General features: G+C 40.4%; 1 protein-coding gene across 2 annotated transcripts in view; it reads right to left on the reverse strand.

Annotated features, from left to right (window-relative positions):
• The window catches only part of ap3b1a (adaptor related protein complex 3 subunit beta 1a), a 64,537-nt gene that overhangs the window by 37,032 nt on the left and 13,363 nt on the right, over positions 1-14,142 (reverse strand). For both annotated transcript variants that reach the window (XM_062434426.1, XM_062434427.1), the window contains exons 4-15: positions 12,458-12,553; positions 12,020-12,180; positions 11,491-11,557; positions 5,405-5,587; positions 3,940-4,095; positions 2,802-2,899; positions 2,588-2,642; positions 2,431-2,502; positions 1,813-1,875; positions 1,578-1,710; positions 1,357-1,466; positions 1,063-1,239 (exon numbers count right to left, since the gene is read on the reverse strand). In XM_062434426.1, coding sequence (XP_062290410.1) covers positions 1,063-1,239; positions 1,357-1,466; positions 1,578-1,710; positions 1,813-1,875; positions 2,431-2,502; positions 2,588-2,642; positions 2,802-2,899; positions 3,940-4,095; positions 5,405-5,587; positions 11,491-11,557; positions 12,020-12,180; positions 12,458-12,553 — 1,371 coding nt within the window. The remainder of the gene's footprint in view (positions 1-1,062; positions 1,240-1,356; positions 1,467-1,577; positions 1,711-1,812; positions 1,876-2,430; positions 2,503-2,587; positions 2,643-2,801; positions 2,900-3,939; positions 4,096-5,404; positions 5,588-11,490; positions 11,558-12,019; positions 12,181-12,457; positions 12,554-14,142) is intronic.

The raw sequence follows: 14,142 nt of genomic DNA on the forward strand, positions 1-14,142 counted from the left end.
AAAAACACAATAAACAAAGTTTAAAAAAGAAAAAAAAAGGAAGAAGAAGAAGTGCAATGAGGTTCTCTTAACATGGAAAAAGAGAAGCCCATAAAAAGGAAGAGTTTGACATTTTGGGGAAGTATGCTTATGTGTTGTCAAAGAGTTACATGAGAAGATCAATAACATTCTACCACCCTTGTGTGTGTGTGTAGAGTTTGAGTCTTGAGTTGACAAGTTGACTGAGGAGGTTTAGGGGGGCTGTTAGATGTATTTTTGAACTTTTGTTGACAGAGTCAGACTAGTTGCTTCCGGCCGCTTCGTCTTTGTGCTAAGCTATGCCAACAGTCTCCTGGCTACAGCTGCCCACTTACAGGGGCACAGACATGAAAGTAATATCAATCTAATAATTGGCAAGAATCTAAATAAACTTTTCCTCCAGTGTTGTACTATTCCTTTACAAACAGATATAGCCATAAACTCCATGTACAACCAATCAAACTGAGCCTTTCCCAACCATCACCCTGCTTTGTCTCATCATCATTCCCACACTGTCTTTCTCCAACAGAATTGATCCTTAATTCAACCTGGATATGTAAAAGAAAACCTTCAAAAATAGAACGAAAGAGCACTTACATTGACTTATATTATTTAGCGACTAAAAACAACTAAAAACAAACCCATTCCTGCATTGTCTTTGTTTCTCTCCTTCTCTCTCCTTCCCGACACATTACTGGGAGCAAGAGGTGTAATGATGTGCTCGTTTGAGGAGGCGCCGTCTGGCCTCATAAACCCGGCTCAGATGCCAAAATCACCCCATCTAACCGAATGGGCCTGTGGACACCGAGCAGCAGTACGAGATGCACCATTACGTTAAAGCTGTCTCATTCGCCGCTCTATATTTAAACCCGGCATTTAACTCAAGAGTTGCAGAAGTGTTCCTGCTGTGTCTTGAGGAATAAAAACTTTAGATAACAGGAATCTAAATTATCCTTTTTTTATGAAACTTGACCATTTTTAATCTTGGACTTTATTTCCCAACAACGAAACTCTCCTGCAGGCCTTGGGCGTTTTGTTATGTACCTGCTTGGAGTTGGTCAGGTAGAGTTTAGCTGCTAGGTTGACAATCTGCAGCTTGACAATGTCCTCCTCTGCTGTGAAAGTCTTCGCCATCTTCCGGAGTACATCAGGTGCAATCTTTGGCACCCTCTCGCAGTACTCTCCCATCAGCCACAGGATGCTGGCTCGGGCCATGGGAACCTGCAGGTTTGGGCGACAAAGAACAAAAAAAGCAGTGATTCCTTTTGAGTGTCCTGATGTTTTTGATCATTTACAAAAAAAAAAAAAGAAGATTATTGGTGTTAAGATGAATCGTACAGTGATGTTGTCGAAGAGCTTGGCCATGTGTTTAATGATCTCGCTGTGCTGGGTCGGCTGCGTCTGAAGCAACTTCTTGATGACTACCACGCTTTCTGCCACCACGGTCTCTGCAAACACAAACATTAAGTTCTCACAACAGACTCAGGCCTTCTGTGAAAGTAAAACACTTAAAGACAATGGGCAACCACAGATATAAGCACTCATTAAAAGCATTTTACCGTCTCTGTTGGAAAGCAGCAGCACCAGACCGTTGAGACAGGTGTCCGTCACCTCGGTGATGTTGGTGGCACACCTGCCGATGGCCTGGATGGTGGATGCCGCAAACGCTTTGTCCTGGCTCTTCACATAGGTCTGAATAAAGACAATGATGAGAGAAGAATGAAGAGTTTAAGGACAAAATATCAAACTAGGCACTAACCCTTTACTGTTGATATTAATCATAAAGAGACAAACCTGAAATTCTCTCAGGATGGTGGAGATGTTGGCTTCATTAGCGAGGTTTGTCAGGATCTCCAACTGAAAAAAAAATCATTAAGAGGGAGGTATTTATGGGTTGGTGGTTGTATTGATGGGCTCAAGTAAGTGTCAATGTGATTTTGAGCTTGAGAAATTATGTTCAGAAACACTTTCAAAGTTGCAAGCCTGTGACAAAACTGCAAGAGAAATTAAATGGTGTAAATATATTTTTGGAAATTGAGGTGTTTGACTAATTACTTTTTATTTCAAAAGTAGAAAACTGATTGTTAAGGTCAATAAACGTTTCTTTCACACTTTCAGGCTTGCATTTACAACCAAAATTCATACTTTTAACTTTCTCGTCTTTGTGTAACCTCACCGTTTATACAATTTGTCCACAATTTTTTCCCCCATCCACTACTATTCATTTACACATTTACAAACTTGAATTTCTCCTGCACAGTTTCTCCACAGGTTTAACGATTATTTTCAATCAAAGGCTGTGAAATTATTTCAAAACTTCATTTAAAAAAGCTCAGACTCTCACTGACCCATATTTAAGTCCATATATTGTTACAGTATGTTCATAACGCACACAATAAACTGGTAGTTTACCTTCAGTGTTTTGATATGAGAGGCATCTGTAGATCTCACATAAAAACTCTTCATGTACGGCTCAAACATCCCCTGAGTAGAAGACAACTCAGGTTATAAGACAGTCTGCATCAATGCAAGACAAACTTACTGTTCTGCTGTCCACAAACAGACTTACCTTCCTCTGAATGGACATGGTGGCGATATTCTGAAGCACAATGTACTGCACCTCTCTGTGCAAAACAGAAACAACATACTCATTAGCAGCAGCAGCAGCAACAACATGGACATGGTGTCAAAGAGATAGAGCATCAAAGGTGGATTATAAACTATCCATCAAGGCTTGCTTCAGAGGAAGCAAAAAAGCAGATGTGGTTTATTATTTGCGTTACCTGTGACTCCTCAGGAGTCGAACCAGTGACTTGGTGACGATGCTGACTTCATGTTTTGGGGCCAGATGCCAGTAAAGCTGAGCGACGGACATCACCACCTAAAACACATCAACACAATAATTCAAATATTACTTTAATGCTTCTTAAAAACACATTTTTATACTCTCATTGTCCTAAATTTTTCCTATATTTTATTCTTCAGTTGTTTCATTTTTAACCATTTTCCAGCATCGTATGCTTTTTCAAACACTTCAAAAAGCACTTTTGTAACTTTTAAAAGCTTTATTATTATTATTATCTCACCTTCCACAACATATTACCATCTGTCTACCCAGGTTGAAGTAAAACACCTTGCTTCACGAGCATTTCTTATGGCTCCACGAAGGCACTCATGACATGACTCTATAAAGGTAATTTTTCAGCGGAGCTTTAAATAGCAGGGGGACGTGTGTCCATCGTTGCAGGCAGAATGAAAGGGTTCAGGCGTGTATGAAGATGGAGGATGTCACTGTGTTGTCTCGAGTAAAGACACAGCGTGTCACATTTTAATCAACACTTTCATTTGGGAGCATTTTTCCTCCCGCTGCTACACAGCGACAGAGACCTTGAGACTCCTGGGTGATGGAGATCTGCACTCACTATGTTGTTTTTTTTCCAATCTTCGAGGTACACTATAGCAGGTGTGTGTGTGTGTGTGTGTGTGTGTGTGTGTGTGTGTGTGTGTGTGTGTGTGTGTGTGTGTGTGTGTGTTTCTATGCCTTTGTGTTGTGCGTCCAGGTGTGTTTGATGCATTTGTGTATAAAAAAAATGCATCCAGTAATTCATTATTGCTCTGAAGTGAATTTAAAAGTGTGTGTGTATGTCTATACGGGGCTGCAGTAGTTGTGTATCTTTTATTTCTGAAACAGAAGTGAGATGCAAGCGGAGGCTGCACTCAGACATCTTGATCAATGCTGTTTATACCTCTCAACAGGTTAAAAGCAGCACAAGCATTTACACACACACACTACACTCTCCCGCTCTTTAACAATGAATTTCAATCAGCCTCATTTCAGGTGTGTGTTTACTCTCCTCCGACTCGTCTCCGAGTCTTAAAGATGGATGTTTACGTCTGTGTTTAAGTGTCCGACTAACTCACAGCAGTGTTCCTGCTCTGCAGTAGAGGTTTGGTGTTTCTGAGCAGCAGTCTGTGATCTGGATCCATGACGTAAGGCTTGTCGTCCATCTGGCCTGATTTCTCCTCAGAGTCGGAGTCGTAGAACGTCTTGTCGTTGTTCTCATCGAACTCAGCGCCCTGAAACACAGAGATAACAACACACATCAAGCTAATGTAATACACTTCCTGAGGAGCGGAGCCTCATACACAGACAGTGTTATTATTTGATTATTGTGAACTGAAAACTTTGAACACTTTGACTGATATTTACATTTTTACCTAAATTAAAATTTAGAGGTAAACCAAGCTGGGAAACATTTTCTATTGCCAGTCTTTTAATTACATTTAAAAAGTAGTTTTGTGAGAGAAACTATATATTTTCAATGCATCAACAATCACTTACTCTCTTAATTTCCCTTAAAACTATTTTGTACACATATCCAAGTCTGAAATGTCTCATATATATAGATTTAAAAATGTAAAAAACAAGAGTTTAACTAAATGTTTTTAATCTGCACAATTTTCTATCACAATTGTACACAAAGCCGTTTTAGGAAACTCTAGTCATAAGGCAGTAAATAGTGCATTTGTTGGGAACTATTTCCTCTGGTGTATTAATACACATTTGGCGCTCTATTGGTGACTATTTAAAGCAGCAGGATTTATTAGCCTTTATTTTACCTCAAAAGACCTTTAAGGAGGAATCTTCATTTACAATGGTGCAAAGAAACATGGAAGAGCAACACAACAAAACAAAAAACTATTTTAGGTAAAAGGAAAGAAAAGAAAAAAAAGAAAAGAAAAGAAAATATTGATAATAGATAATGTACTATAAGTGGGAAAAGTCCCTAATTGCAACAATAGGATCAATATATTGTTGGTTGTCATGGGATTTATTGACAATAACAAGAATAGAGAATTTCTCTATAAACTTATCCTTTATAGTCAAATAGCTGCACTCACAATTTACTGAGGAAGGCTTTTACATTTGATATGTCTTGTAATTCTAGCAGCTAAGGGGTTAGTTAGCATGAACAGGATAACTGTACCACTGTACCAATCCAGCCAGCCTGCTTTCTAACAAAGATTTCATCAATCAATCAATCAATCAATCAATCTTTATGTATATAGTGCCAAATCACAACAAAAGTCATCTCAAGGCACTTTACACATAGAGCAGGTCTAAACCGTACTCTTTAAGTTTAATTTAAAGAGACCCAACATTCCCACATGAGCAAGCACTTGGCGACAGTGGCAAGAAAAAACTCTCTTTTAACGGGAAGAAACCTCAGAACCAGTCTCAAAGTGGGCGGCCATCTGCCTCGACCGGTTGGGGTAGAGAGGAGAGAGAGGAAGAATAAAGCATGTTTTATAAGGGGACATGGTGCCACTTTGCCACTTTATGGATGTGGATGCCCTTTATTCATCAGGGTGACGAATGCCTCACCTCTTTCCAAGGACTGGTGAACTGCGTCCTGGCATAACGCGTCAACATGGAGATGATGACCACCTGCCCCCACTCCTCCACATCCACCAGCAGGTTGCACAGCTTTCTGTAGTTCTTGTGGATCAGGTCAATGCGATCCGGACACACTTCCTCGAAGGCCATCACCACGCTGCCGGCCACCAGCTGCAAGTAAGGATGAAGGGAAGGAAGAGAACAAAGAGAAACAAACTCATGAAGGAAATCCTACTGTTTTTGTTCTTTTCCATCTCTCTATATTAGCATAGTTGTAGGGATTTGTAGCTTTGTTAAACAAATTGAACAAATACTTTATCTTTTAAACAAGCCTTAATATACAAACTCTGGAGAAATAAAACACAGGTTAAAAGATATAACCCAGGTCAAACAGAAAAGTACTATTATAGCACTTGGGGGGGAAAAAAACAATACTAATTTACAACTTTGATTACGATACACACAGTTCAGCCTCTAAGTAGTTGGTAATTAGAAGTAAAATGTTTGCACTTAAAAGTTTTAACTGACTTAATTTACACAAACCTATGAAATAAATAAATATATCAATGAGAGTGTTTCTTATATTTTCCTCCATAAAAAAAACACTTCTTTTTTTTCATTTTTTTTTTCTAAGGTGCAAAAACTCATTTTAAGTTCAATTCCAGGGGAAAAGAGAACAAGGAGGAAGCAGCAGCTGAGAGAGGCAATAATCAAGTATGTTTTATTGGTAGAAGGAAAAAACCCATTTGGCTGTTGCATGTTCCCCCTCCCCTCCTACCAACCCCCCCCCACCCACCCACACCACCACCATCACCGCCTCCCTACTGCCTGCTGGCTGGCTGACTGACTGACTGTGAGACTGAGTGAGTGACATGGCAGTGTATTAATATGCAAACAGCATTATCATGGGCAGGCGAGGGTGAAGAAGAAGAAGAGAAAGGGAGCAGAATCTGGTCTTCCCAATTAAAGCCTTCTGGCCCCTGGTGGCCCTGTGGGAACCCGTTGCATTTACCCATCAGCATTGTCATGAGCCTGCATTGATTGTGTGTGCACGTGTGTGTGCACGTGTGTGCGTGTGTGTGTGTGTGTGTGTGTGCTCGAGTGTATGAAATGTGTACGTGCACGGCTGCTGTCTGTAGATACACTGAGAATCGTGGAGCTTAAATCCAAATGATGATTCGCCTCTCTGACATTCACACAGTATTACATATGCACGGGTCACGCAACTAGCTTTTATGGTATCACACTGATGAATGTTATATTTACTGAGAGACCCATAAAGAATTTCTATGTGCATTTAACTGCAAAACACTCACAGATAATACTAACAGTATTTTAAAATGTTATGGTACATAATTATCGTCTATTGATAGATTTTTTAAAAAGACATCTTTTGACAGCTGCTGTAATAACAATATAAAAAAAGTGTTTATATTTGGTTTACACAATTTAAGTCAACTTGAATGTAATTAGATATCTCTGCATACATCAGCAGTGTTTCTGTGATGACATGCAGTGAGTGTAAACAGCACACTAATCTAAAACTGTATCTAATGAGTTTTCCTTAAAGATTTGATCTTATTTATTATTCTGCTCAAGTGAAATAATAATTAAAAAGGAAAGGAAAAGGAAAATTCCACACATAATAAAAAAACAACCTAGATATAAAAGTGGTAGTTTACCACTTTTGAGTAAGAGGTGCAGGTGATGTCAACCATGTAGGGTCCTGTGTTGTCTTCAATTGCTTTCAGTAAAATATTTAAAGGGTTGAATCCACCCAAATTACAAAAAAACAAAAACAAACAAAAGCTATTGTCCTCACTGCAGAAAGTTTGCAGTAAAGTACATGTTATTGCAGAAAAGGCACACATGTATCTACTATCCTTAAAAAAGGTCATATTGCAAAAAGGGAGATTTCCATTTATTTTTTGATTATAAAGCAGATTTAGCTGCTATACAGTGAAAATATCAAAACACCAAACACAGATAAATGCCCACAGCCTGTATGCAGAAACTGTGCGTCTAAACTAGCCTTTATGGATTTCCATACGGTTGTGATATCATAACTATACACTCAGAGTTCGTCTTGAAGGGGGCCCAACCCTCCAGCGGGACCCCATGCCCCTCCGGAAAGACACACAATATGTTTCTCTATGTTATTTATTTATACTTGTTTCATTTGAGTTTTTTGTGCAGCTGTCGGATGTCAGGAAGTAAATTTGCCATTGCATAATGTTCCAAACGTTGGATAACATTATCCTCAGTGGTGACCATTGCAATTTTCTAGTGAGTTTTACCCAGAGGCTTAGTTTTACCTACAGTAGCTATAGAGCACTATAATCTGTTACCTGTGGCTGGCCTGGGTGTGTGTCACTCAGAAAACAGCAGACACATAACAGAGAAGCTCAAGACAGGAGATATAAAACTATTTTGAGATGTTTTTTGGTACTTAAAACCACAAAATATCTTCTTACGGACGTCAAGACATCAAATAAAAACACCAGTAAAGTGTTAAATAGGGGACCTTTAATAATGGCTGCATTGGAGTCCAGTGTGATAGTTTCACAACCTTGCTGTCATGCAAACTGGCTTAATTGGACATTCAAGTAGAACAGAGCCATTATTAATTATTTAATATTATTAGTTACACATGAGCTTCCCCTGTTATAAAGTTAAAATGCTGTGGAAAAGGTGTATTGGTACCTATGCAGGTTTTATCAAGCTCTTGCGATTTCAACCACCACCCTAAAACAAAGAAGAACAGTGAAATTTTCTTTGCTGGAAAGAGATGCTGCTCTTTAAAAGTTATTTTTCTTTGATTTGAGCACCGCAATGTCCCTTTTGCTTTAAGTCCAGCTTAAGATACAACAGCAGAGTGTTTTTATTAATATCTCAGTCAACATATTCTGCTGTAGATAAACGTACTCAGTAAAGCAGTAAGTTAGAATATATATACGTCCACTGTGTATTTTTACCACCTTGCGTTTTCCCTGGGCCGCTCCTGTCTCTAAAGGCTATTAACAGGCGGCACTGTTTTTCTGAGCATGTGGATCCTGTACTGCTAAGGCTTTGTGCATTCTCTACCAACTTTCCCCCCATTAGACACAGCTCCAAGGTAAACTACATGCACCATCAACAAAACTGACACCCCAATCTATGGAGTTCATACACCTCCTCCCCCTCCTCCACCACCCTCGACCATATTATCTACCCTGCGTGACAAGCCGGTAATGGAAAAATCACACTAAGCAAATGGTTCTTCTAATAACAATAAATTTCCTATAAAATTATGAAGGGCCCAAACTGTTTCCTTGCATCTATTTTGCTATGAATTCTAATTAGGGTGCCAGAGAAGCAGGGAGTGCTGGGTCATCACGCCAGAGACAACGTGCGCCTTTTTGATTGATGGCCTGGTGTGGGGTCGGCCTATCCTCCCTTTCGTTCGCTCCTCTCCTGCTCTCTCTTTCTCCTCCCTCCTTTTTCTCTTAAATTAATGGGCATCTCACCTAGCCCCTAATCATAGTACCCCCCCCCCCCCCCGTCCTCGTCCTCCTCAACACATTCCCTTCCCTGTGCCCCTGCCCCTCCTTTCTGTTCTCATTTCAATTTTGCAGAAGGTGCAGGAGGGGAGGATGGGAGGGATCGATCATTTATCTTGTAATGGCTGGATAATAGATCCATCACGGTAAAACAGCTGCACAAACTCCTATGTTGTCTCTGTCATCAGGCCTTCCCATTTTCTCTTTAAACCATCCTGCTTATAAGCAACCCCCCCACCATCCCCACCCTCCCCCTGAGTGTCACAGCCATTTAACCAAACAGGCACATCTGTAAAAGTAAATGTCAGGAGGCCCGGACAATGCCACAGACTGGGACAATAACCAAATGTTTCCTTCTTCCACAGGCAGCGCACTTGACATTAGCTAAATGGCATTTACCTAAATTAATTCACTTATTTGCAGTTTAACTAATTCATTACAATCAGATTGGTAAAAAAAAACTGTGTTAGAAACCTTAAAGATATCTCAGGAAGTGGTTGTCTTAAGCCTAAAAAAAAGACCAAGTCAGGTAAGGAATGAAGACATTTTGACATGTGAAAGCATGAAAAGCACAGGTGTAATAACGATAAAGTCAAATAATTATGTTACCGGTGCTTTTCCAGCTAAGACAAGTCAAAATTGCCTGTACCTGTAAATATAAAGTGCATGTATGTATACCGTTCATAGCATCCTTGTGAAAGTATATAGTGCACATGAATAGACATTTTTCAGGATGGACATTCTTCACTTGTCATAGTAGAAAAAGCACAGGTGGAGATATCACCATTAAGGATTGGTCTGTCCCATTCAAGTATTCCAGTAAGCTAAGTCACTGGATACCTATCTAAACCCTGAAACTGACCAATCAAAATGGATTGTGTCGTTATTAATTACAGCTGTGTTTTCCTACAACGACATATCAAAATATCCTATATATTGTATATCTTAACATCACCTGTCCTAACACCCAATGCATGCTAGGATTGTCTTAAAACCCCAAGTGACCCTTCAGAATATACGCTGCTATAGAAAATAGGTGGACAGATGTTGCTTAATACACAAATGAAAGCCAGTACCTGCTCAGAATGTCAATTCATGCATTATAATAACTGTAAAAGAAAATCAAGTATTCAATCATTGTATGCCTCTAATAAGCATACTCCTCAATGTATCATGACACTATTATTAAAGGGGTGATTTAGTATGTTATTTCCATACTGTTAGGAGACCCACAAGAAGCAAAGCTTCAAGTCAAAATCACAAGTAGCAGACGTAGAAATATCCTGACTTTTCGCCCCTGGTATGGGTCTTTCTGAATCCTACAATTCCCATCATGCAACCAATAGCATCCCACCGTTAAACCCTTACTACCTGGTACAGTAAATGCCCACTCTGTCAACCTCACACTGCTCTCTGTTAAAAAAATTGAAGTCCATTTTAGGTCTCCAAGTCTAAGCTGAGATGATGATATTTTCTCAGCCTTGACAAACTCACGCAGAGCTACAGAAGACATTACAAAACATAGCGATTGACCTTTATGTGTAAAACTGATGGAGTACCCGTTTATGTAAAGCTATGGTACATGTTTCCCCTTTAGAAACACACCAAGATCACCAGCAGCATCTGACAGCACTGATTCAACACCAGGATATCCTCCTGTGGTATTAACACCAGCACATAGAGGCAGCATTAAAAATAAAATAGCAAGATGACTGTCCATCGTTGTGGGACTTCTAAATGGCACACGGTTTCGCCCTAGCATCATAAAAATGCATAGCTTGATAGCTATTAACTATCCACTATGTTGGGGTTTTTCACCATTCATCACCGACTGATAGTGCTTGTGCGTCTGTGTGATGATAGTGCCCTCTCTCTCTGTCCCCAGCCTCACAATGTGGGCTCCAACGGGGAGAAGTCATCTGTCTTCGTTAGCGTCTGGGGCTAAATATGCTATGCATCTGGTACTGGGCTTTCCATCCCCCCTTGGCCTGTGCTGCTTTGTTTTGTTTGTATAATGATAGGTATACGCTATGAATACATAATTATAACAAACTGTGCGTGACTTGAACGCACCAACACAACACACTCTGCATTCTGTAGCCAACCTCTACATATTTGAAATTGGCATTTAAACACCCTTAGTATTCACTGTGACCTCCTCAAATTAATGTGCTGCATACTGACTTCTAATGGGGCTGCCTGCATTGTGTCTGTGACTGGCCTAAACATTGTATTTGAGAATCCGACTAATTTACGGTCCATTTCGGGGGGAAAAAAGAGAAGAAGTTGGCCTTTGAGAAAATTAAGCTGACACTAGCATCAGTGCGAAAATTCCTTCCAAATGGACACTTAACAAGGAGCATCTGAAGATGTGTGGGTTTAAGTGGGTGTTAACAAACCATGGCATTGCCGAATGAGCTGTGGGATAGAGAGCTAAGAGGAGAATCGCTTGACTGGGGCGCCCTCCAGTGGCCTGCAATCTCCAACATGGTGATCGGTACTGTTATAGACTGCACTTGTTCAAACTGTACTTACTGTGCTTTTGTCTTTCAACAGTTTCTCAATCACTTCGATCAGTTGCTCCTTCTGGTCTGGGTCAAGGCTGAAAACCAAAAGAGAGAGAAAGAGTGAGAGAGAGAGCTTTGACACAAACTGTCAATTAAGGAATGGCAATTATTCACACAACATGAAAACTAAACAGACTTACAAATTAAATCATGTCTCCTCTGTGTGCTCAGAATACCGAGACGCCTGTGTGTGCTCTGATCAGCTGTCTATGAGCATGTTTTATTTCACGATGCCGTCGGGTAAATAACTGTTAAATCACATGTAAAGCTGCTTCACTTCTACTACTTTGTTCATAATCTTTAAGCAAATTCTTTGATCCATGCCAACCCCTAGCCGACTCACCAGCAAAGAATGAGATATCTCCAAACTGCGACTGGGCAAAACCCTTTATGTCAACATTACACAACATTTATTGGATTAACTGCTCAGGAATGAGGAGAGTCATTCAAGCCAATGAATGTACAAAGTGATATCTGCTGCTCTGAGTTGCATATACCTGTAGAGCTTCTGAATAGCGTGGGCAGACGTCTTCCTGACATACGGGGACATGTCAGCTGCAGCCTCCTTGATGGCCAGCATCATGATGGGGACGATTATGGGGACACGGATACTGGAGAGGACCCTCAGCGCGCTGGCCCGGATGAATTGGTTTGGGTCCTGCCGCAAAGATGTGAAAATGCTGCGTCAGTGTGTGGAAGAATGTAATGATTACAGTATCTGGAGCAGACTTTACTCAATGCAAACAACATTAATATAAGATATAGTAAAAAGAACAGCGTTGTCAACATCTCAGCAATAAGAAAACAGTCAGGAAAAAAGACCTCAGTCTATAGATTGTGGGTTTAACACGCTCTGAGCAATATCAACATTTTTTATTGTGTTAATTATAATAAAGAGATTTAAAAAAGTATGAGACCAGAAATAGTAATGTTACCTTGAGGGCCCGCTGGAAGGTGCTGATGGATAGTAAAGCCAGGTCCTGCTGCTCCTCTGCATATCTCACCAGGTACACATAAACGAGCTTCTTAAGCTGCAAAGAACAATTACATGAAACAGCTGTAGAAGGCGATTTAATGCAGCACATGGGGGAAAAACAGTCTAGGGAACCAGCTGTGTTCTTATATTTAAAGCAGGTTTGTACAGGAGGACATTTTGCATGTGTTTACACCCAATAAAAGATGAAAAGACTCGTGCTATAAAAGGAACAATAATGTATGAAACAACAGAGAGCGCCTTTCTTTTAAGCTTGGATATTTTTCAGTGGGAAATTTGAGTTTATTATTTCTAGGGGTTGTAAAAAAATATTTGGGTTTGGGTTTGAAAGTTTTCCTATCTTGAGCCGCACACTCAAACGCGTGTTGTTTCAGGCAGAGGAGAGCGAGGTTACGTATTTTTTGTTCCTTTGAGAAATTGGCACCACGCTGTTTAAATGGAAACCCGTCCTGTGTTTCAGCTTCTACACCTTCTCTTTTCTCACACAGGAAAGCCTGAGATAACATTTGTCCTGCTCTCTCGCTCGCTCTCGCTCTCTCTCTCTCTCTCTCTCTCTGACAGGTTTAACCGGAGGCCAAAGGTTGCGCCTTTGCTGATTCACGTAGCCTATTCAGAAAAAGAGAAGAAGAATAAACAGAGGCCGGTAGATTGATATAAAATGGACCTGGAATAAAACTGCTTATGAAAAATTATGATTTATTTGAGGACCTTTCTACAGTTTAATTTACCAGCTGATTTAAGGTGGAGGTCAGGAGTAAGGTTACAGTTTTAGATACAATCGCCAAGTAATCAGCACCATGCTTTCTAATGCAGCGAGTATTGACCTGCAGCAGTGCGCCACAGCCCTCAATCATCATTCTGGTCATTACTGGTGGAATTAATGGCATTACTCACTATAAAAAGGAGACACAACCTATCTGCCCTCAAGGATCTGGACTGTATGACCACACAGCACACGCCTGATTTCATTTTGAACCACTAAGTAGGCGATTAAGTGAAGATTTCCCAGCATTAAATGTGATTTTATGTTTTTTCTTCGCTTGAAATTTGACTCAAAAGCTCACAAGAGTATGCCAAATCATGCAAACACACACATTTAAGTATAATATATGTAAGTGTGGTAAGATACAAATAAAAATAAAAATAAAAAGTGAGCTGATATTAAATCAGACAATATTGTCAATGAGCTGTGTGCTCTTCTGTTGTTTTCTAATTAACTGGGGATCGATGGCAGCTAACAGAGGCTTGCACCTTAGAGGGATGGTGACGATGAGGGTGGGAAACGGGAGAGAGAAGAGAGGCCATTTTTAGTGAGAAAAAGTAGGAAAAGAAAGCCAGAGAGAGAGAGCGAAAACATAGACCAAGACGTCACACTACCTTAGCAGCTGGTGTTGTATGAGGTGGGAGAGAGGAGACGTGACTGCGGGCTCGCTTCTACCAATTACCATCCACCTAGTGAGCCTGGTACACAGTGCCTGGCTTCAGGCCCCCCGCTCACATGCTGCCCCTCACGCTAGCTGATTATTCTGCTGCTGCTAATCAATATTCACAGGCTCTGGGCATGGGAACCCCTCTCGTGCTGTTGCTTAGTGTTTGGGTCATTCGCTGGAATATTCTGTTCATGGC

Source organism: Scomber scombrus, chromosome 15 (genome assembly GCF_963691925.1).
Source record: "Scomber scombrus chromosome 15, fScoSco1.1, whole genome shotgun sequence".
In the NCBI taxonomy this organism is placed as follows: Eukaryota; Metazoa; Chordata; class Actinopteri; order Scombriformes; family Scombridae; genus Scomber; species Scomber scombrus.